Source organism: Gambusia affinis, linkage group LG21 (assembly GCF_019740435.1).
Source record: "Gambusia affinis linkage group LG21, SWU_Gaff_1.0, whole genome shotgun sequence".
Lineage (NCBI taxonomy): Eukaryota > Metazoa > Chordata > Actinopteri > Cyprinodontiformes > Poeciliidae > Gambusia > Gambusia affinis.
This window is the reverse complement of record NC_057888.1, coordinates 9297579-9322028: the sequence shown is the minus strand read 5'-3', so window position 1 is coordinate 9322028 and position 24450 is coordinate 9297579. Positions and strand designations below refer to the sequence as shown.

The 24450-nt window shown below is 39.9% G+C and overlaps 1 protein-coding gene across 2 annotated transcripts in view; it reads right to left on the bottom strand.

Annotated features, from left to right (window-relative positions):
* Nucleotides 1-24450, bottom strand: part of dipk2ab (divergent protein kinase domain 2Ab) — a 42966-nt gene that overhangs the window by 3721 nt on the left and 14795 nt on the right. For both annotated transcript variants that reach the window (XM_044105363.1, XM_044105364.1), the window contains one exon: nucleotides 5646-5949. In XM_044105363.1, the coding sequence (XP_043961298.1) occupies nucleotides 5646-5949 (304 nt within the window). The remainder of the gene's footprint in view (nucleotides 1-5645; nucleotides 5950-24450) is intronic.

Below are 24450 nucleotides of genomic sequence, written 5' to 3'. Positions count from 1 at the left end.
GGTTTCTAATTTCTTTCAAAGAACCATTTTGTGACAGATATAAAAACAAAACATTTTTTTAAGCTTAAAAAAAATTGGTCATCAATTATAGCTTACCCCAGGCAAGGGAGACGTCACCGCAAAACAGTGTTTAAATATTTTAAAACAGAAGCAAAAAACAAAACATTTTAAATTTGCTTAGCATCTTATATCAGCTACTAGCATGATTAGCATTACATAAACGGTACTCTGTCGTTTTTTCTTGGAATCTTATCTTTCCTTTAAGATTTTCAAAAAGCTGACAGCATTTCACAACCCACTATGCATCAAAGCATGAGCACAACACATGTTTTAAAATAATAAACCAAAGCACCTTTTCTTCCCTGTTGAGCAACCCTGTTATCTGATGAAAGCCTTGCTCTCTTGCAGCCTCAGTAAATGGAAAACACATCTCAATATGTCATTGAAAACACTTTTTTTTATATATAATATGCCACAACCTCTGCTTTTGCTTCTTGTAGTAAGTTTTAAAACACCCTGGTAATACTGAAAAATTCAACTTTGAATGTCTTCACTTTGTAACAGCATCCTAACCAGTGTAACAAAGTGTGGTGTTGTAAACATGACTAGGTAATGATTATGTATGGTGGATACACTGATCAGAAAAATATTGGGATTTTCTTTACACAACAGAGTTATTTGGCTCTTATGACTTGTACTGTGTGTTGACTAATAAGAGTAGAGAGAATGGTGAGAAATGTTTTATCACTATAAGGCTTAAAATTTGCTGGTTGGATATCTCACTGTAAATCTTTATCATTGACAAATACACAGGTAAATTACAGTTACAAATTCTAACCTTGTAAATTGCAAATATAAGGTTGCTTGTAACCATTGTGAAATCAGAGTTTAATGAACAAAAATGCTAAAAAACAACAAAAAATGTTACATTAACATTTCTTAAAAATCAAACTTTTGCATATAGCACGTTTAAGATTGGGGCTTTCTTGACTCCTGGTTGCTCCACTTCATAGAAAATTTTAATGATAAAAAAAAAAAAGTTAAACAACAAAACTAAAAATGTTGAACAGAAGTTATACACACACCTCTTGTAGTTGGAGGCTTTGTTCTTTGTCATTTATATTTATGCAACTATTGATTTATTTAAATAACCCCAGAAAATTTAATAAACATTAAGAAGCTAAAGAATCTCTAAGAAGTTTTCAGCCATAGAGAGAAGCCCTTTTGTTTAAGGGCTCACAGGCGAACAACCATCTACAGTTTTATTTGACAGAAATGAACCCTTTTACTTGATTTACAGAGCAAATAAAATTCTTTCCCCTGCTCATTTTATTTTCCTTTTTCATTCTCTTTAGAGGATTGGGTTAGAAAAGAAGAGGCAATAAAAAAAAAAAAAAAAAAAAAAACCTGGAATGATGAGAGAGCTATTGGTTTGCGCATTAAAAGCAGATCAATAACACTGTTGGTAGACTGGAGGAGACCCAGAGGATGCAAACATATAATCAGTGCATCAGGCTCTATAATGCACTTCTCCTCTGGCTCATCAGAACAACTCAATCAAACATCCAGAACTGGCCTGTTAGTGAGAAGAGGGGGGCCCCAGTGTGGGGCCCACCCCCCAAAAAAGGCGAGACACATCAACCTCAATCAGCGTGGGTGATGAAGATGGATATATCTGCGCACCGGTGCATATAAAAATGTACACAAAAACGCAGCGAGGTGAGGTGAAAAGCAATTAATGCTTCAGAGCCAGTCATGCGTCAAACCTCAGTGCTGATTGACAGATAGCATCAGGAGAGTGTCCTGCTCTTCTCACAAAATTGTGCCCCCCGTGCACACACCGGTTAGAAAAACCTCAGAAGAAAAAAAAATAGCGCAGAGAAAGACATTCACAAGGACACATATGCAAAGTATTTTGAGTCTCAGGAAAAAGCAAAAAGGACGTTATGAGGTCCAATACAGTGCCTTACAACAGCAACTTTTCACATTTTGTCAGGATTCATTTTCAAATTTAAATGCCCTTCATTGAGATTTTGTGCCATATGCAGACTGCAATGCATACCTGAAGAGGAAGGAAATGAGGGAAAAATAACAAAAAAATGAATTCAAATCCCAAAAGTGTGGCATGCATTTTTATTTAGACTAACCATCACTCCAGTGCTTCCATGTAAGTCAATAGATCTATGAAGACAATGGCATCATGGCAGTTAAGGAGTTTTTTAGATAAAAGCTACAAAACAAACAAACAAACAAAAGTGTCTTCAGTGACTAACTACGTAGTAATTAGCTGAGGCAGGGAAACAGCCCATGGCTCCCAAATCCTTTTTTTTTTCTTTTTTATATAAGAGAGTTTTCACATCTGATAATGCGGTAGATTCTGATCGACTGGGAACCAAAATTGTAACAGTAGTGAAATTTTTAGCTGGTGTGGCTCGCTTTCACACTGCACGATGTCAAATGAACCAAATCCTTCGAAAAATCTGCCTCCCAAGCCCCTCACATCTGGTGGTGCTGCACCAATGACTACTGAAGTCAAGAAGACGACGTGAGCGTGAGCAAAATGCTAACAAGATGGAGTTACAAAGAGCCACAGCTCAGGGAAACTTTTAATTGTGTAGGCAAAAATGCTGTCCTGTATGGAAGAATAGCAAGAAGAAAACCATTGTTCAGAGAACATCATAAGAAGCTCCGTTTCTAGAGGCAGGAGATATGGCAAACATGTGAAAAAAGGTGACAAGGTGATTTAAGTCTTCATACAAAATAGTATTTGGGGATGGAAACCCGACACTACAAATCACACCATTCCCATTATGAAACCAGGTGGTGGCGGCATCATGTTGCTCTGTTAGTGGGGATAGAGATGTTAGTCAGAACTGAATACAAATCCAGGACAGCCTTAAAAATTTGCATTTGTTTAAAAAAAAAACAAAATATTTCAATCGTATGCTTTTGTGTTAGTTTATTTCATACGATGCTCATAAAAATATGTTGAAGCACATTAGTTCAAGGGCAATTAATGCTTTTTGTAAGACATTTACCTTAGTTTCTTTCTACCTGCAGGTCTGGGCAAATTTACAAAGCAAACTAAATCATTTTCAATTCAAATCAGCAGTAGAATCAAGGCGAGGTACGACCATCTAGCCCTGTGTGTCTCATGTAACTGGTATCTATCAAAGAGCTCAGATTGGACCTGTGTGCATTCCTCTCACACCTCTGCCTTCACAAGGTTGAACAAACTTTGAAGGCATGGCCTGAAACCTCGTTAACATAGCTTTACTGTTGAGTTCAGAAGAGAAACTTGGATATTGGGAATGGAGACAAGTGAGAGGAAAAGCAAGTGCATCTTTGGGAAACTGTGTAAATGAGAAAGGGGAAAATGAGTGACACTGGTGTTGTCAAGCCAGCCAGTGACACCATGAGCTCAATCATGGGGAAATCGCTCCTTTCGCATCACTGGACTGTGCAGACAAAAAGGGCACAGCTCCCCGTCTCCGGAACCCCTTGCATCCATATGGATGATTCTAATAAGAGGGTGGATTGGCACGTTGCTTTCTGCGTGTTTGATTTACAAATCGATTGGTTTCAGTTTGGACCGATGACTCTGGAGTCACACGCTTCAGTATGCTTTCCCAGCTCAGGCACTAATTGTAGGGATTGGCTCCTCTGTTCCCAGAGCCTTGGGAAGTTGCCGCGCCTATTTCCTACTGCTGTTCACCACACGGCCGTGACCTAGTAATGCTCATTACCACCATGATCCCCCCCCTTTTCTTCCTGCTGCGTTGCAGCGCTTTGGCACACACACGCACACGCAAACAGATCCGGGCACACAAACATGAAGGAAGCAAATAAACTTGAGGCTTAAGCTCTGAAAGGCCAGGGGTAAGCAGCTTGAGTTGTCAGGCTCTAAATGTGTCGTGCCAGACAAAAGGAGTATCAACCTGGATTGTGCTCCAGGACTTGCAAAGGGCTTCGGTGACAGGCTGGAAAATTGCAGCTCTTGGCAACACAGATAAATATACACACTTTTGAGGAAGGCAAATACAGGAATTCACATGAGCATAATCATGCAGAAATGAAGCAGAAATTCAAGCGAAAAACGGCAGGGACGTTGGAGTTCCTTCACACGTTCTGCATTACACTTTGTGGTTCCCTGGAGTTGAAGCTTGTAATTTTGTAAAATGGCGCTTTATCCCAGGATAAATTTATCACAATGCTTCTATTATGCGCATAAAAAAAACGAAAAAAGAAAAAAAGAAATGCACACTCCCTTTCACTTACAGGCAATATCTCATATTTGTCACAGGGTACAATGGTGAAGCCTCAACATCTAGCAACACAATAGTTTATCACTTTAATAGGATTTCAGCACAAGGGGACAAATCTAAGTGTCTGACGAGGTGCCCGTCACTCTCTCTGAAGTGGCCCCTGGAAGGAAGACTGAAGGGGGGTGAGCAGCAGCACTCAGGGTGTGATGTATAGCTTTCCTGGACCTTGTTATGGGCTTTTTTTTTATCCGCGAGGCAAAAATCTAGGGCAGCAGAGATGGCTCGTTATCCGAACAATCTTTGCTTTGATGGGGACGCATGTGTTAGAGGGAGTGGGGGTGTTGGCTGGATATATTCTTAGAATAGAGGAGACTTCCAGCATATGCAAATCTAGCCTAAAGTCTCAAGAGGCCATTCCTAAAACATTCAGTGCTTGCTCATTCAAATCTCTTTTTTGCAGAATTGAAACTGTGGTCAATGCTTCATGTCATGTTCAAGCTTCTGAGGAAGAGTGATGAACAAGAGAAATGGACGAGGAGTAAGGTTACGGACGGAATCAGCTATTTCACTTTAAAATTTCAATTTGTGCAAATTACATGAAGTAAAAGAAAACTGTGTTTCTCCAGTGAAGAACTGGAAACATAGCCTTTTTAAAAACACCCCTGTCAAAAGACGTTTAAAAAGCCTTAAAGGAAATTAGACTAAATGCAAAAGCTCAATGTCATACTGAGAAAAATGTAACCTTTTCATTTTTTCTCTGGAGGTTTAACAGATTTTCTTGCAAAGAAATTATTTTTTTCACAAAATCCTTTAATAATCCTTTTAAAAATTTATTTATTTTACATTTTTTCTTAAAAATTCTAATTTACTTTTTCAAGTTGATAAGATTTCTAGAAGATTTCTAGGCACTAATCCATAGTGCCTGGTTTCTCTCAAGTATTAGAGCCAAGTTTAAACTGGGATTGAATACATAAAAATAGATCATCACCTTAATATGTTTGTATTCCAACTCTTAAGTATGGTGGAGGATCTAAGATGCTGTGGATGCATTTCTCCTCCAAAATCCTTGAAAATAGTTCTTTTGAGAAAAATCTAAATTAAATATATACTGAAATGTAACAAATCAAAATGAATCCTTTTTCACATTATATGTTTACAAACTATTTTTTCATCCCCAAGATCAAACGTAATAAAATTACCAGCTTTTTGTAAAAGAGCTTTCAATCTAAGATACAACTGCAAAGAAAAGTAACTTCTTTCCTTTTCTTTTTACACATCTCTACCAGAGATGCATTTTGATAGTTAGGCAAAGATGGAAAATAAAAAAAAAAAAAGAAATGGAAGCAGCTATGTGATAAACGATTAGGCAATGACCCTCACCTTGCTTTATCTGTCTTTTGTCTGCTACCAGGACGTTTTCAGCGTCAACTATGATGACTTTTCCATCCCGAGGGCCGACTGCAAAGTTATCAAAACTGACATCCAGCAGGTACAGGGCAAAGTCAAAGTCATTGTTGGTGAGCTGCTCGGCAATGTCCATCAGCTGCCGCGCCAGGTCAACCCTCTTCTCCCACGGCGCATTGTAGAAGCTCCACAGCTCCTCGCCCACGTAGTTGACAGCTACCATGCGCCCACACGCTCCCAGGTACTTGGCGAACGGCCACCCTTCATCCGATGGAAAGCTCTGGGAAGGAAAAACGTGGATAAAAAGGGTCAGGTGGTGAAAAAACGAACAATTTTGAAAGGTAAAGGCTAACACATGAATTGTGGAAACAGTCACCATGTCAAAGGATAGGTTTTTAATTTGCTCTGAAATCAGTTCCTGAATCCACAGAAAGATGAAAGGAAAAAAAAAACAAGACGGTGGTGTAGCCTTGGGTGATTTCTGATATACAATTTTAAACACAATAGCTGAAAATGAGCCAGAGAATCACGTGAAGCAGCGCCAGCTTGGGGTATAACGGATTAAATTTAATAAAAGCATGGAGTCCGTTTGTGTTTAAGCCCTACAGCTACGAGCCGAAGCTTGCTGCTTTACTGTGTGCTTCCAGAGAACTGATAGGGGGTGATTTGTGGCACGGAGCAGTTAGCAGGAAAGCCTTATGCTTTCTGATGCGACTGCAGGGTGTTTAAACTGCTTCGTGGTGCTGTTTAACCCGGTTAAATGCAGTTTGGGAAACTGACAGCATTTCACTGCATCTTATGGGTTCCAACTGATTCAGAACACCAAGATAAACCTACAGCTTAGCAGGTTTATCTTTTAAATGCTGTTGCATACTATCAATAAATGACAGACAAATTTGCCTAAAAATAAATAAATAAACAGACGTTCTCTCTCCAGCTGCTATGAGGCTACAGCTCTGGCATTTCCCAATTTCCCTTCCCTCTGTTTCTCTCTTCTAGATCCATTTCATTGTCACAGGCTGTTGCAGCGGTTGAACAAAATCGATGGAAAATAACAGACGGATTCCAACTTTTCTGCCGACGCAAGACTTTTTTTTAGCTCCGAATGATAATAAGCTCCCATCATGTAACATAAACTCTCCACCAAGGGCCTCAATCTTTCATAATAAACACCTGCCATATGCTGGGCTAATGACAGCTCACAATTTCCATGTAACAAATTTCTGCCGTTTTTCTGGCCCGCAGCCGATATAGACACACAACCGGCAGCGCTTCATTGCTTCTCTCTAAAAAGAGAGATGTTTGAAAGGAAACACCAAGACGCTGCAGCTAAGGTGTGAACTATTATGACTGTTGTGTCCCAGTCTTCTCTCTCAGAAATTCAATATTTTACCAGCTTTCAATTTCTGCTGAGGGGGTGTGGAAATGGGGGTGGAGGGGGGTTAAATATGCATGGCTGCCTCGACTTGTTTTAAACTTTAATGGAATACAAATTATTTACAGGCGTACGTGTTAACCACCCTCTGCAACGCTCCCCACTGGCTACGTAGAGGGTGTATCTCTAGGATAACAGCTGGACCCATACCGCATATAGACTACAGATCTAAGTAGGTGCAAAAGCTAAAGAATAGGCAACTGTGCTTTGAGAAAGTAATCATACCGTGTGAACTTTTTCACATTTACCATGTTGCAGTAAAATACCTAAATGTATTGTACATGATAGAGTTAAGCAGCATATTTTAGAGGGAGGAGGAAAAAGGTTTTAAATTTTATGTTTTTAAATTTCCAAACATTTGAAAAGAGTGGAAAGCATTTGTCAAGTCACCTAATAAGCAAAGTAAACATCTGAAGATGAAGATGGAATAACTAGAAACGAAGGCTGGCCAATATGCTCTGAAAAAAGGTATCTTATATAAGCATTTCCCATCAGTCAATTTGGATTATTATTGATTAGATTTTTCTTTTAAATATCCAAAATACTGCCAGGCAAGTGATGTCATGTGACCTTTCAATTCACCCTCATCATTTTTATTTGTGGTAATGGCACAGTGCCGGACAGCAAAACTGATCCCACATACTATAATGCATTGTGTTAAGGTCTGTGGCCGCGCACTGTCCACAAGGTTTAGATTTCATAGTAGAATCCTAATAATAGTAAAATCTACAATCTAATAGTAGTAAAATCCTAATAAAATAGATTGAAATTTGAGATTGTACATAGACAAAATGTGAATAAGCTCATGGAGGTTTCAACCATTTGGAAATATACTGGAAATTAAAATGTTCAGTTTAACTTAGGACCACAGAATCACTGAGGAATGTCTACTTAAGCAACCCTCAGACTGTGTTGAGCAACATGCAACAAATATAACTAGAAAATTCCTGAAGAAATTTAACTGGGGCCTGCCAAAGTGTGCCCGTCGGTTTGGACCCGGCGTTCTGATGCTAAGAATTTGCATCAATGCTAAAGAAAGCTGCAATGTAATCAATAGAATCACAAGAATGTTAAGTAAGCTGGACATGCAACATTCAGTATGATAAAGCAAGTGTATTAGCTAAAATGAGCAAATATGCTAATATAAGCATAAATACTTTCAGTAGCATGTGGGGTATCATTAGAATGTTTACTGTCATTTACTTACTCCATTAAGTATACTAAACATGGCTAATAAGTCTGAAAAATAGAAAATAGCTTATTTAAGCTAAAAGGCTAATGCTAATGAACTGCCTTGCTGCGCAAGGCAGTACCCTAACCTCGGATAAACAGATAATGCAGAATGATATCATTGCACCGCCTCTGGCGGTGCACTGTCCAGAGGGGCATTTTGAGGCTTTTATTTTGAAATTTGCAGTAAGCTTCATATTAAATGCCCACACTAATCCAATGTGTAAGAGTGCTTTGGATAAACCAGTCACATAAAGCCAAAAAGAGCAATTACATGATGTAAAAATTGCCAAGGCTTTTATTTTGAAATTTTTGTTAAGCTTCATTTGAAAGGGTCAAAGTCATCCCATGTGTAACAGTCATTGGATTAAATCAGTCATATAACGCTCAAAAAAGCAATGACCTGATGTAAAAATTTTCAAGGGCTTTTATTTTGAAATTTTCAGTAAGCTTCATTTCAAAGGGCTAGACTCATCCCATGTGTAACAGTGACAGGGTTAAATTAGTTATATACAGCCCATAGCAGCAAGTTGTTGTAAAGGCCAGCTCAGTCCTCCTCTGTTTTAACTGAACTACTAGTTAGAACTACAGTGATGCGTATTGTAGTCCCAGCAGCTCTCCCTGCTCTGGGTTCCGTTGCCATGGTAAATAATCCTCTCTGCCAGCTGTGAGTGAGACATCCAGGGGGAGACAATTCTCTGTTTGAGCCAGCCAGTTTGACTAAAAAAAGCATTGCAAAAAACTGTTTCCCGTTCGGGAACCGTAATACATATTCGAAAACCGTTTGAAGCATATGAGAGGGCTATTTGTCGTCTCACATAGTCCCGCCATTCATATCTCTACCTCACTCACAGTATTAACAGCGATGAGATAAAAAAAGTGTGTGCCAAGGTCTGTAATTTTCAGAAATACATGGAAGTGAATCAGTGAGATCTGTCTGCTACCCTGGCGCATGACTTTGCTCTGAAGCACCTGGAGAGAAAACTGTAAGCGCTAGATAATTTTTGAAAACATTTGACCGGAGCAGGCACGCGTATCAATGTCATGACCAAGTTTGATACCAATCATGCAATATTTGTGAGCGTGAGGGCGAGTTAAAAAATTATTTGGGTTCAAAATGTCGATCTGACTCTCACTCTAGCGGAGCGGCCTTCACACTCTGATTTTTCCAAAAATCAAAAACTTTGGGTCGCTTAGAAAGAAGTTGTGGACAAACCATAATACATATTGACGTGCTGTCTTCACTTTAAAAGAGATCACGGACGTATCTACAAAATGAAGTTTGAATGGCGTTTCTACATAAGGTTATGACGACACAGAAAATCCTCAAAAATAGGGTATTTTCAGGATTTACTGGTTGCCTCATCCCCTTGACGACGAGACTTGCACCTGGTGAGCTCGTTAGTGATTTTGGGGTCGTTTTTTGCTTTTTACGTCGCCATGGAAACTCCAAATCCCACCATAAGTAATAGCACACCTCCCGGGATCGAGCCGCACGTTTTGATACCACTTTTGTGGGTGGGCTCGCAGCGGTACGAGCCGCATTCACGGTGACGGAAGAATAAGTTAAGAATAATAATAATAAAGAGGCGTTCTATTGGGTGTAGAACAATAGGTGCCTGCCATGCAATGCATGGAGGCAGTGACTGACTTGCTTCGCAAGTCAGTCACTGCTCTCCTTATGCATTGCTATGGGCAGGCCCCAACTAGAAAATTCCTGAAGAAATTTAACTGGGGCCTGCCAAAGTGTGCCCGTCAGTTTGGACCCAGCGTTCTGATGCTAAAAATTTCCATCAATGCTAAAGAAAGCTGCAATGTAATCAATAGAATCAATAGAATCACCAGAAAGTTAATTAAACTGGACATGCACCATTCAGTATGATAAATTATGTGTATAAGCTAAAATGAGCAAAAATGCTAATGTTAGCGTGAATGCTCTCAGTAGCATGTGGGATATTATTTGAATGTTCCCTGTAAGTTACTTAATTCCTTCAGAATACTAAACATGGCAGATAAGTAAGAAAAATAGGTAATAGCTTATTTAAGCTAAAAGGCTAATGCTAATGAACTGCCTTGCTACGCAAGGCAGCTCCCTAACCTGAGAGAACCAGATAATGCAGAATGATATCATTGTACCTATGGCGGTGCACTATTCAGAGGGGCATATTGAGGCTTTTATTCTGAAATTTGCAGTAAGCTTCATATTAAATGCCCACACTAATCCAATGTGTAAGAGTGCTTTGGATAAACCAGTCACATAAAGCCAAAAAGAGCAATTACATGATGTAAAAATTCCCAAGGCTTTTATTTTGAAATTTTTGTTAAGCTTCATTTGAAAGGGTCAAAGTCATCCCATGTGTAACAGTCATTGGATTAAATCAGTCATATAACGCTCAAAAAAGCAATGACCTGATGTAAAAATTTTCAAGGGCTTTTATTTTGAAATTTTCAGTAAGCTTCATTTCAAAGGGCCAAACTCATCCCATGTGTAACAGTGACAGGGTTAAATGAGTTATATACAGCCCATAGCAGCAAGTTGTTCTAAAGGCCAGCTCAGTCCTCTTCTGTTTTAACTGAACTACTAGTTAGAACTACAGTGATGCGTATTTGTAGTCCTTAGGAGCTCTCCCTGCTCTGGGTTCCGTTGCCATGGTAAATAATCCTCCCTGCCAGCTGTGAGTGAGACATCCAGGGGGAGACAATTCTCTGTTTGAGCCAGCCAGTTTGACTAAAAAAAGCATTGCAAAAAACTGTTTCCCGTTCGGGAACCGTAATACATATTCGAAAACCGTTTGAAGCATATGAGAGGGCTATTTGTCGTCTCACATAGTCCCGCCATTCATATCTCTACCTCACTCACAGTATTAACAGCGATGAGATAAAAAAGTGTGTGCCAAGGTCTGAAATTTTTCAGAAATACATGGAAGTGAATCAGTGAGATCTGTCTGCTACCCTGGCGCATGACTTTGCTCTGAAGCACCTGGAGAGAAAACTGTAAGCGCTAGATAATTTTTGAAAACATTTGACCGGAGCAGGCACGCGTATCAATGTCATGACCAAGTTTGATACCAATCATGCAATATTTGTGAGCGTGAGGGCGAGTTAAAAAATGATTTGGGGTCAAAATGTCACTCTGACTCTCACTAGCGGAGCGGCCTTCACACTCTGATTTTTCCAAAATCAAAAACTTTGGGTCGCTTAGAAAGAAGTTGTGGACAAACCATAATACATATTGACGTGCTTTCTTCACTTTAAAAGAGATCACGGACGATCTACAAAATGAAGTTTGAATGATGGCTTTCTACATGAAGTTATGACACAGAAAATCCTCAAAAATAGGGTATTTTTAAGATTTAGAGGTTGCTTCCCCTTGACGATTTAGATTTCACCTGGTGAGCTCGTTAGTGATTTTGGGGTCGTTTTGCTTTTACATCGCCATGGTAACTCCAAATCCCACCAAAAATAATAGCACACCTCCGGGATCGAGCCGCACGCTTTGATACCACTTTGTGGGTGGGCTGCATGCGGCACGAGCCGCATTCGGTGACGGAAGAATAATAAATAATAATACTTAAAGAGACATTCTATTGGGTGTAGAACAATAGGTGCCATGCAATGCATGGAGGCAGTGACTGACTTGCTTCGCAAGTCAGTCACTGCTCTCCTTATGCATTGCTATGGGCAGGCCCCAACTAGAAAATTCCTGAAGAAATTTAACTGGGGCCTGCCAAAGTGTGCCCGTCGGTTTGGACCCAGCGTTCTGATGCTAAAAATTTGCATCAATGCTAAGCTAAATTCAAAAATTCCAAAGAACTATGTGGAGAATCACAAGAATATTGACTAACATGGACTTGCACCATTCAGCATGATAAACTAAATGAATCAGCTAAATTAGCCAAAATGCTAATGTTAGCATGAATGCTGTCAGTAGCATGTGGGGCATCGCTAGCATGTTTTCTATACCTGACTTACACCATTCAGTATACTAAACATGGCTAATAAGTAAGTAAAATAGCTAATAGCTTATTTAAGACAAAATGCTAATAGCATGAACTGCTTGCTGCGCAAGGCAGTTCCCTAACCTGAGAGAAAAAGATAATGCAGAATGATATCATTGTACTCATGTGCATTATTCACAGGCATATTGAGGCTTTTATTTTGAAATTTTCAGTAAGCTTAATAATAAATGCCCACACTAATCCAATGTGTAAGAGTGGTTTGGAGAAACCAGTCACATAAAGCCTAAAAGAGCAATTACATAATGTAAAAATTGTCAAGGCTTTTATTTTGAAATTTTTTTAATCTTCATATCAAAGGGCCACACTCATCCAATGTTTAAGAGTTATTGGATTAAATCAGTAATATGCTCATGAAAGCAATTACTTGATTCAAAAATATTCAAGGTAATAGAAAAATAGGTAATAGCTTATTTAAGGTAAAAGGCTAATGCTAATGAACTGCTTTGCTGCACAAGGCAGTTCCCTAACCTGAGAGAAAAATATAAAGCATTCTAATATTATTGCATCGCCTTACGGCGATGCATTAACCTGAGGGCAATATGAAGGCTTTTATTTTGAAATTTGCAGAAAGCTTCATAATAAATGCCCACACTAATCCAGTGTCTAAGAGTGCTTTGGATAAACCAATCTCGTCAAGCAAAAATGAGCAAATATATGATGTAAAAATTGCCAAGGCTTTTATTTTGAAATTTTCATTAAGCATCATAAGAAATGGTCAAACTCATCCCATGTGTAACAGTGAATGTGTTAAATGGTTTATATAATGCTCAAAACACAAGTAGTTCTAAAGGCCAGCTCAGTCCTCCTCTGTAGTAACTGACAGTTCCACCATGTTGTAGTTCTAACCTTCAGTCTTTGTAGTTCTAAAGAGCAGCTCAACTGTCATGAGAATGAAACACACAGGGAGAGATGGAATCCTAATAGTTTGAAGCAGTTAGTTTTTCTGATCAAAGCAGGCCAAACATCTCCTTACCTAAATGCTGCCAATAGCATGTGGGGTATCATTTGAATGTTTTCTGTAATTGACTTACTCAATTCAGTATATTTAAAATGACTAATAAGTAAGTAAAATAGCTAATAGTTTATTTAAGGTAAAAGTCTTATCTTAACGATCTGCCTTGCTGCGCAAGGCAGATCCCTAACCTGAGAGAAGAATATAAAGCATTCTAATATTATTGCATCGCCTTACGGCGATGCATTAACCTGAGGGCAATATGAAGGCTTTTATTTTGAAAAATAAACATAAGCTTCATATTAAATGCTCACACTATGGCGTTTTGGTTGTCCTATTTAATATCATTAGGTCAAAGGTTAATGCCATTGCACTGACTTGCTGCGCAAGCCAGTGCCATAACCTGAGAGGAAAAGATAATATAGGCAGAGCTGCACTGACCTGACAGAGATATTGGGGCTTTTATTGGGAAATTTCCATTAAGCTTTATTTAAAATTGACACATTAATCCTGTGTGTAACAATGGTTTGTTAAAACCAGTTATAAAATGCCCAAAACACAAGTAGTTCTAAAGGCCAGCTCATTCCAGAGTGTCCTCCCATGAATCAGCTGCTCTGGCCTCATGTGTTCCGTTGCTATGGTAATGGATCAGCTGCTAACTGTCATGTCTGTGTGAGAGACAGAAAGAGGGGAAAAAAATTCTATCTTTGTGAGACACCCAGCCAATTAATATGGAAAAAGCACTCCGAACAAACCTTTGCTGTTCAGGAACCGTAATACATATTTGAAAACCGTTTGAAGCGTATGAGAGAGCTATTTGTCTTCTCCGATAGTACCGAAATTCATATTTTTACCTCATTCACAGTAATTGCAGTGATGAGACAAAAAATTGTGCAGAAACTTTTCAGAAATACATGGAAGTGAATCAGGGAGAGCGTCAGTTACCCTGTCCCATAATTTCACTCTGAAGCACCTTGACAGAAAACCGTAAATGCTAGAGAAATATCGAACACATTTTACCGGAGCAGGCACGCGTATCAATGTCATGACCGAGTTTGATACCAATCGGGCGATATTTGTGGGCGTGACGGCGATTTCAAAATCGCTTTGGGGTCAGAAATCTGCTTAAATTCTCACTCTAAAAAAGCGTCAGTTGGTGTCAGTTATGCTCTGCGTTTCGGCAGTTGGAAATTTTGCTCGTTTTTCGCTTTTTACGTCGCCATCGTATGTCCGAATCCTTATAAAAATAATAGCACCCCTCCCGGGACCGAGCCGCACGTTTTGATACCACTTTTGTGGGTGGGCTCGCAGCGGTACGAGCCGCATTAACGGTGACGGAAGAATAATAAATAATACGTAATAATAATAAAGAGGCGTTCTATTGGGTGTAGAACAATAGGTGCCTGCCATGCAATGCATGGAGGCAGTGACTGACTTGCTTCGCAAGTCAGTCACTGCTCTCCTTATGCATTGCTATGGGGCAGGCCCCAATAATAATTCCTAAAGGGGAGCAAAATATGATCACTTTAAAAATCAACAAGTTTATGCTGCAATAACTTTCCACATGTAAGATCAATCTTCTACAGAACATCAATTTTTATGGAATTAATCCATCGCCTCTTTCCAATTTAAGAAAAAGCAGGGAAAGATGATAAACTACATCCCATATTAGTAGGATCCATTTCCCTGAGGTGGCCCAATCAATTGTGGGCAAGACAAAAAGTCTGTCCACAAAGCAGTGCTTGCTTCCCTGCAGCCTGTCTGTCTGTGCCTGTCACTTGGCAATGACTCACCGGGACTTCTCCAAATCATCTCGCCTTATTATCCTTCCTCTACATTTTCAGAGACAGAAAACTTGACAGGATGAAGGTTCTGTGGTTGTAAAAAATAAAATAATAAACCAGAGTTGGACTGACTTCACTTTCCAAATACTAGCTGGATAGGAGACAATCATGTAAGCTTTACCCTCATAGGAGATTTCAGGATTAGAGACTTAATAGGCTCTAAATCTAAAATGGCTTTCTAATTTCTAAAGTTGCCTATAAAACGATTAAGCAGATGATGAATCAGATGGTACATCCTTTTTAAGCCCACACACCGTACTTTGACCCATAATAAACGCTACTGGAATGTATTTTTTCCTGTTGGTGCAAATATTTGAAGCTTTCAGTGCTGTTGACAAAACGCAGCCCATCCACTGTTAGCTAAACTAGCTTTGTAAAACACCAGCGTCCCTCTCTCACCCCCGCAGGGCAGATAGATAAATGAGGGAAAGGTGGATGGAGGAGGTGGTTGGTTAGTGGGGGTAGGAGGAGTGCGAAGGAGGAGAAATGAGAGATGACGAACAGAAGAGACAAACAGAGCGTCTTTCGCTTCAGTAGACAGGAGGAGTAAACCGGCAAAGACCTGCCTGCTAAACACATCTCGCTCTTTGTTGTCAGATTGCAGACCAGAATGGGAGCAAAAGTAAAGCGACGGCAGATGAGGGTGAGGAGGGGGGTTGCGGGATGAATGCCTCGAGGCTACATTCAGACACTGTCAACGACTGTTATGAGAAGGCCTTCATGTCTGTCTGGCCCACGTCCACGGCTCTCAACATAGTTGTCGGTCATTTACCCACACTGGCAGGCCCGTTGCCTAGCGATCTGCGCCTCAACTTGTACTACCGTACTGCTTTAATGAGCTTCTTAAATTTAAACTTTTGAATGTTAAAACGCCTTAAGGAGAGAACTACTGAACAGTGCATGCAGGCACATGGAAGAGCGCACCTGAGCATCCAGATTCAAGCCCTCCTATTGCGCCGGTTGATAAATACTACACTCATTCTTCCTTAGCACTCCCTAAATGGTTACACTGCAGAAGTCATTAACAGCCGCAATGAGGCGTTCTGAGGGAAGTGCTGGTGGTGAGAGAGGCAATATAGAAAGGCTCAGCCAAATATTACATCTTTTTGCACTGAGTAGACCTAGGAAGTAAAATGTGAAGATGTGTGTGGTTGTGAATTTTACCAGTCGTCTCCTGATGGTATTAAGCTTTTCAAAAATGCTCAGGGCCCTAAAATGCCAAGGACACATCGTAGAAACTTACTGCTTTTAAAGGCTTCATCATCCTGTCACAAGATAAAAAACCACTCCCTTTAAAATTGTTTCAATTATATTTATTCCACAGCCAGAGAAAAGGGGTTGGTCATGCAACAATCTGAGCAAAGCACCAACAAAGTGTTAAAGACAGCTAAAAGCATCAACTTTAATATGGAATATTAAGGGAAACTCTGTTTAACTGTGTAATAACAACCACCCTCTCTCGTTCTGTGCAAAATCACTTCAGGTCCTAATATAGATAATTAATGACTGTTGACAGAAAAGCTCCTGTATAGTTCTGTTGAATGAAGTGGTGATTGTTCAATTTTAAAAACAGTAAATATGAGATCTAAATGGCTCTTCTACAAAAACAGTTAATGCCGTAATATGGTGTCTTTCTAGATTTTGAGATCAATAAAGTTAGCAAGATATTAGTTAAAATAGATAATTATTTTACTTTGATAGCAACATCTGTTAAGATGATTCAACATTTATGCAAGATCCAATTAGCAGGACAGTTTTCTTGTTAGTTATGGTTGCTAAAGATAATTGGAACCTGAACGACAGATTTTTACAAAAATCGGTGATTAGAAATTGGCCAAGAAAAAAAAAAAAAAAAGATTTGTGCATCAAGAGGTAAAAGCAAGACCAACATACAACCTTATTTGAGATTGTTTACCAGGAACTTAGAGAGCCAAGGCTTTTTTAATCTAATTTTAAAGGATCAGCTGGTGCACTGCAGCAGCATCAAGTCCATGTTGGAGGGGGGTTGATTTTTGACTCCTTTCCCCTGTAACACCACAGGCTCACTGGAGTCTTCTCTTCGGGCTGGGATGGGTGGGGAGGCGGGAGCGGGCCGAAATGAAACAGGGCCACAGACAAATGGGCCGCCTCTGGAGAAGAGGATGAAACGAGTGAAGCGAGAGGCGTAGGAACACACACCTGCGTCCTGACATCTGCTGACAAAGGCGTGCCCTTCCACAGGACCTCTCAGGGAAAAGCATTTTTTGTGTATACGCCTGTGGAGGGTTCGAAAAGAGGCTCCTTCTTTTTTTTTTTTTAGCGTGTGCAAGTGAGCACATGTCTATGCGCAAGTGCATCCGAGTGAATGTGAATGAGAACATGCAACGTGACCGGGGCTGATAACAACCTCTATTCAGGAGCCGAGTAAACACGAGTGGCTCCCAAGATTATTGCTTTGGCTGCCTTGCAAAGAACACTGGGCCATCAAACACATACACACACAAATATGGTGAACATAGAGTAGTGTTTTATTAATGCAATATTTATGAGGAAACAGAAGCATTGCTTTTGCATCTACAACTACTTCCAGCAAAAAAAAAAAAAAAAAAGAAAGAAAGAAAAAGGGAAATTAGCTGTTTGCCCCAAAGTGTTGCATGTGAGCAGCTTAATAAAACCCTGAGTCGGGTGTGGTGTAAATTCTTAACAGTTTCTCTCCTGAACAAAACCCTATTATTTCAATAGTAAACAAGCATGGACACGTCTCATCTGGAGACCAGGGATCACTTCTTAAAGTAAGAAAATGCAGCGGACGACAGCATTGCACCAAACAAAGCCTTTTTAAACCCAAGATTGCCAGATTAAAATTTTTGCTGTCTGTTTATCACAGGGGCTTATTACTAAAGAAGAAGTCACATCTGCTCTGTAAGGCTGGCAGCACGGGGCTGCCAGGCTGGAGTTAAAAACACATTGCTTTTCTGTGTAGCTCTCCTGTTGACCTTGAGTGTCTGGAAGGAAGTGTGGTGAGCCCCGTCTGGCATTTTGCTGGCCATTTAAGTTTAAAATACAGTCTGTTAGTCCAAGGCGAGTGCTCAGGCCCCACTGGGGAGCCGGCGTTAACTCCTCAGCCAAGGCACACATGGTCACTACCGCTTTTTTTTCCCTCATAGTGCGGCTCGTCTCAAGCTGCTACTCCTGCTTTTCCTGCTGACCCCCCCCATTGTATCTTTGTTCTATCCACAAACCCAACAATGATTCTGTTGTAACCGTAAAGCCAGAAGCCCTCTAATCAGATACTGTAGAGTCACGGTGGTTGTTTTCAAACCAAATTTTTTAAGGAAGAGAATTACTAAACCCTGAGTAAAAATAACAGGTTCACAGAATCATTTGTATAGACATTTAAAATAGAGTTATTTAACATAAAGTTACTTTAGTTTCAACAGCAAAGCATGTAATCCTTCCAATTCTAATTTAGCAAGACGAAGTTAGCTGGTTTATTATAAGGAAATTTACTAGGATTGGACGATTTTTCCCTCAGTTGGCCCTGACCTGGTCAGAAATACAAAAATCTTATCTTTTTTCTCAATCAGTGAACACACCATTATAAGCTCAACCTGGTCATGCTGGCTTTCCTGTCAAAAGACTGAGAATGATGGAAAGAGGAAATACATGCAATGTTATGTTTAGTATCTGTGAAGTGCTAAATTAAGTAGGAAAAAACTAAGAGGTGCGGGAAGCTTTTCTAATAAAAAACTGTATACTTTACATTTCTGGTTTTCATTCACAGTGTAGATTGCTGTCTCAGTAGTACAAATACAGTAAAAAACAAAATCAAGTCCAATTTTTTTCGGGTTTGTAAAACAAACTCCCATGATTGTCCTCTTTCACATAGTGGCATGTCTTCACCTCGGCTTCTAATAAAATTTAACGAGTGCTCACGGAAGGCAGGCTAGAAAAAAATTTAATTTCAATGCTGTTTTCACATCTTAAAATTCTCAATAAGAAACTAGAATTTACAAACACTTCAGATCAGTAATCATCTTAGAATCCTAATCTGTGAATCTGTGTCATTTTGCACGGTTCTTCACTGGTATATCTCGCCTGTATAGCTGCTTTACATGTATGCAGGTCCAAATTTTTTAACACAGTATTACCTTTATACAACCAAAGTGGTCCTTTAGTTGCTACATTATGACAGTTGTTCATAAATGTTGTAGCTTTTTTCCCCCCCAAGTAGATGACCAATAATTCAGAGTGGTGGCACTTTCATTAGCTAGGCTTTAAACCATTAATGCATGTTAACAACGGTATCAGTCAATGTTAATCATTTCATCACATATTGTATAACTTTGAAAAAGATAAGAACCTTTTGAAAGATATCCCTTTAGCATATCTGGTGTGTGTTTTTGAAAGGATGACTGTGTCCAACACAAAAACATGCCAATGAGTCGTAAGAATCATGCTGGACTTTACATCCTCAAACCAGGAAAAGTAAAGCTTTACAGCACCGACAGAAAGGGCAAGCGCATGACTCTGTTCTGTCACACTGACAGAAATAGGTTACATAGGTCTTTGAATTTTGCGGGCCTTTGCTCTGTAGAAAGAATGAGAACAGGATGAAGAATGAGTACAGGGGACAGTGCAGCTTGAGGTTGAAAGCGCATACAGCGTTGTTAGTGGACAGACAAAACCTTTTGCCAACCTGGAGCTGAACCATTGAACATAGAGGCACCTCAAAACCACCCCGCTGGAATATGAGGAATGTATTAAGTCACAGGCAGTGGTATTGACTCTGTCTAGGTGGTGTTGCTGCCCACACAACAGTGAAGGAGCCTGAGTGAAACTTGGCCTCAGACCTGACGATTGTGGGTTTAAGGCCTACATGAAGGGCTGCACGTTTCAGAGCAACGCCAATTATCTTGGGGGCAGCTGGGGTGGCATGGCGAGCAGGGAGAGTGCTGTCACTGACCTCGCACTTCTACCTGTCATTGAGCAGAGCATGCACAAACCCCACCACCACCATACAACCCCAATTAAATATCTCAAATGTCAGCGGAGATCTCAGACCTAATAAGAGGTTCCAGGGTTTAACCAGCTTCCCCTAACATCCACAGAGAGTTTTGATTAAAGTAAGTCATTTTTGCTCTAGTACGGGGTGCAAATGCTAAAACATGGAAGCGATGCAGTATATTGCTGACCTTTTATAATTTCTCCAGCAGGAACCAGGTGCTTTGTGCTTTAATGCAGTGGGCAGTTTTATTACTGCAGGCAAGCTGATGTGCTAAAAAGCATATTCTAGCTCTAACATTAGAGCCTAATCTCCCCAGAGGACAAAGTAAAGTAAAAAAGCTGCTTGTTACTGATCCATATTGGCCATCTTAAGGGGTCCTGGGAGAGTTGGGCATGTCTTTCACAGCAGAACTGTGTCTTCTCAAGCTGGGCATCTGGTAGGTTGCGGTGACTCTGTAACAGTAGGAAGCTGGGGCAGGGGGCTGAGGGGGGAATCTAAAAAAGGAGCTGGAGGGTGGGATTGGGGGTGGAGAAGGGAAAGGGGGGGGGGGGGTCGCCACAGGCATTTACCTAACCAAACACAGCTGCCAGGCATGTGTGTATGTGTGTGTTTCGATATGGCAGGAAAGAGGGAAGAGATTATGGTAACACAAGCAGTCTGGCTCATTTGAACGGGAGAAAACACCAGAAAACCATGGCTCGAACAAAACCCAGTGGCAGAAATGCTCCGTTCATCTCCTCTCCTTTCCATCAGGGCCCCCGTCCAGCAAGGGCCAGCCAAAAAGAAGGGAGTCAAGCTCAGATAACTCTCTCTGTCTTATCCTAACAGGATTCAGTCTGTACACAAAGGCCTATAAGAATAATGAAAGGAGGTTGGGGAGCACTCGAAGCAGTGTTAAAAAGAGCATGCACAACCTCTCATGTGCCAAGAGTGCCATAATCCCCCAGACCTAAAAACAAAAGTACTAATCACAGACTAGCAACTTAAAACTTAAAGACTACTTACTGGTGGACGTCAACCACAGTCAGGACATTCTATTGCTCTCTAAAACTGGAACAATGTGTAACTTGTTGATTAAATAGCAGGAATATATATAAATGAACCAAAATGGGATCACAGAAAAACGATGTCTTACAAACTAATCCATGTTTTCTGCATTCTATTAAGTTCTTACAACATAATTTAATGTACTTTATCTTAATTTTATGTGACCAAACAACTCAAAAAGTAAAGCATTTGGATTAGCTATTTTTATTGCATAAATATGTTTTGACTGAAATTCCTCCATTGTATGCTTAGTACCGTTATCCTGCTGGATGCTCAACTTGTAACCCCCGTCTCAACTACGTTCTAGGCTATAAAACGTTTGTCTCGTCCTCCCATCAATTCTGACCACATTCCATCTTTTAGGAAAATAATTCCCCAAACCATGATACTGCCACCCCCACCATATTTCACAATGGGTGATTTGTGCATAGTCCTCATGAGAGATTGCAGGAAAGTTGATATTGTGACTTGTTCATTGTTGCTACATGCTTGTCCAGGGAGATGGATTGCTACAAACTCTGTGACTCAATCTAACTGACTGGGTTTCCTTAGAAAACCTTTGTACCAACTGTCATTATACATTGAAGTATGGCTGCTATGTTTTATGACTAGAATCAAACTAGCATGGATGTTACTGACTGGATTTCTGGTTACAAAAATGCAAAAGTAGAACTTTTATTGGATTCCTTCCACTAATGGCTTGCATTCTCTTACAATTTTATAAAAAATACATTTATGGAGTGCACAAATGTCAATGTTCTCAAATTCAAACAAGCTGTGGATTTCCTCCAGTTAAAGTGGGTCTCTCAGCTGCTTTGGTAATTGAAGAAATGCTTTTTCCTGCCTTTGAGTTTAAGTGTACGGCTGTGCCTAGCTAGGTTTCCATCGGATAAACAGAAAAAGCTAAATATTTGTTTTGTCCTAATTTCTTGCATAATATTTCTAGGCCAAACCACTGGATTACATTACACATTTAGTTTCTAAACCACAGAAATACCTTCAGTCCATCAGGTTTTCAAATTTTTATCTTTGTATCTTCTGTATGTTTCTTAGCGAGCTGTGAATCATTGGTGAAAAAATACTAACACAGAACAGTAGATAAGACAGAATATCAAACCCCATCCTATCAAACAGAGCAAAAGCTAAACAAGGAGTTCATGCCATCTCATAAGTACATTTTCTGGTCAGGTAATGCAAGCAAGTTAGAGCATGAAGGCAGAGGAAGCAGTAGATGAGAGACTGTAATGAAAATATGGAGAGGGGTGGCTGGACTGCACAGATTTGAGTTTTAGAGGAGATGAGCGTACCACTGACTGAGTTAACCCCACAGGCCTGTCACATCCTATTCTTGGCTTCGCTGAGCACGACACGGCTGAGGACGGAAAAAGGGTGCAAGTGCAGTCACATGCTTCTGGCAAACTCGCCGAGCTTAATGATTCGGAAGGCAGGGCTGGGCTAAATCGAACTAATTTAAGGTTGGACCAGATGCACTTCATCAAACACAACCATCACCTGATGAATCAGTGAGTCATCTCGCTTGGAGGAGAGAATCCAAGGATGGCAAATAAGATTCAAGCCATGGAAATGAGTAGAATAAATTACTCACTTCTCATGCAAACCAAGTTATTCTTGAATAAGGAGTAAAATTAAACAGGATCATGTAATTCCACTGATGGTAAAAGAGACAAGACCTTGACAAAAGTTAATTAATCAAAGTTACAGAAAGACTTTAAAAGCAATTTAACAGAATTGGTAAGCCGAAACAGAAATATGATTAAGTTAGAGGGGATGTCTCTCATTGCACAAGGATTTTTTTGTTGTTGTTGTTTGCCTGTCGTTATTTTGTCTCCCAAAAACATTTACTCCCCAAAGCCAAAATGTCCTCCACGTGACAATGAAGAGGGGGTGGAGTGTGTATGTGTGCACAAAGAACACACAGAAAACCCATTGTTGGCCAGACCCGAAAACAACACAGCAGATTGTTTCTCCACGGACAAAGGAGGTCTGGTTTCTCATAGTGATTCGGAGCCGATTTACTGCCTGTGGCTTCAAAAGAGTGGAAACAGAAGCCCCCTCTAAGGGTGCACGCAGCTCACTGGGCAGGCAGCAGAAATGTTATTCTCATTTTTACACTGCAAAAACAAAACAACAACAAGGAGAAAAGAGAGTCTAAAGATTAATACTTTAGTTTCATAATTCAAAATGTAATGTGCTACTTGAAATCACCTAAAATATTTTAAAGTGGTGACATTTACATTACTACAGGTGTTTTACCACAAGTAAAATATGGAAAACATTTGTGGCAACACAATATTAGACTGATAAGGATTTGAACATGTTCAGCATGAAGGTAGTTCAAAATGGATATTTCAATATAAATTTCATGATATAAGGTAAGACTTTCATTTTTCCAAGCTAGTGCTACAGACAAAGTTAAGGCTAGAAATCAGAACATTGGTGCTGGAAATCTAAAACTATCAGAACAAAGCATGAACGTCTGGAGAAGAGCCAATGTGACTCTCTGGGGCAGCTGTGGCTCAGTAGGAAGAGTAATCATCTTGCAATTGGACAGTTGTGAGCTTCTACCCAACACATGTCGATTTGCAGTTAGGCAATGTGTTTAACACCAAGTTGCCTACCAATCTTCATAACATCCCAATAATGGATGCACATTTGTGACCGAGGCTGGATGAATACTGCTTGTAGTGTAGAAGCACTTTGAATGGTGGGTAGGATTAGAAAAGCACTACACACATTCAAAGCTACCATCCCATTTATCTTTAGTCAAAAGGTAAAAGCAAAATTGTTTCTTAGAGGCATTTTGTAAAGGAGGCAGACAAACAAGAGCCAAAGGGTGTCCATAAACCTTTTGGAAGCCATGCGTCATAGTCATGACTAGCAAATGGAGTTGCGCTACAAATTGGTGAAGCATCTTAAAAACACTGATATTCAAGAAGCTTAAAAAAGTCATTAAGATTTAGATCTATGAGTGTTAAACATTCCAGATGGATAAACAAACATTATCCGTTAGAAACTTTTCCCTACTCCAGTTACAACTCCTTTCCACTACAAAACCATCAGCAGCAGATGTCTCCATTTCATACCAAAGACATGGATGAACAGCTTGTAATAAAGTTATTAATATTTAAGAAAACATTCATGCTGCACATTACAATGCTAACAGAATTAGTATAGATTTACTTGATATCCACACCATCAAAACACATGCAAAATAGAGAAATTCAACTAACTGGAATCCACAATAAC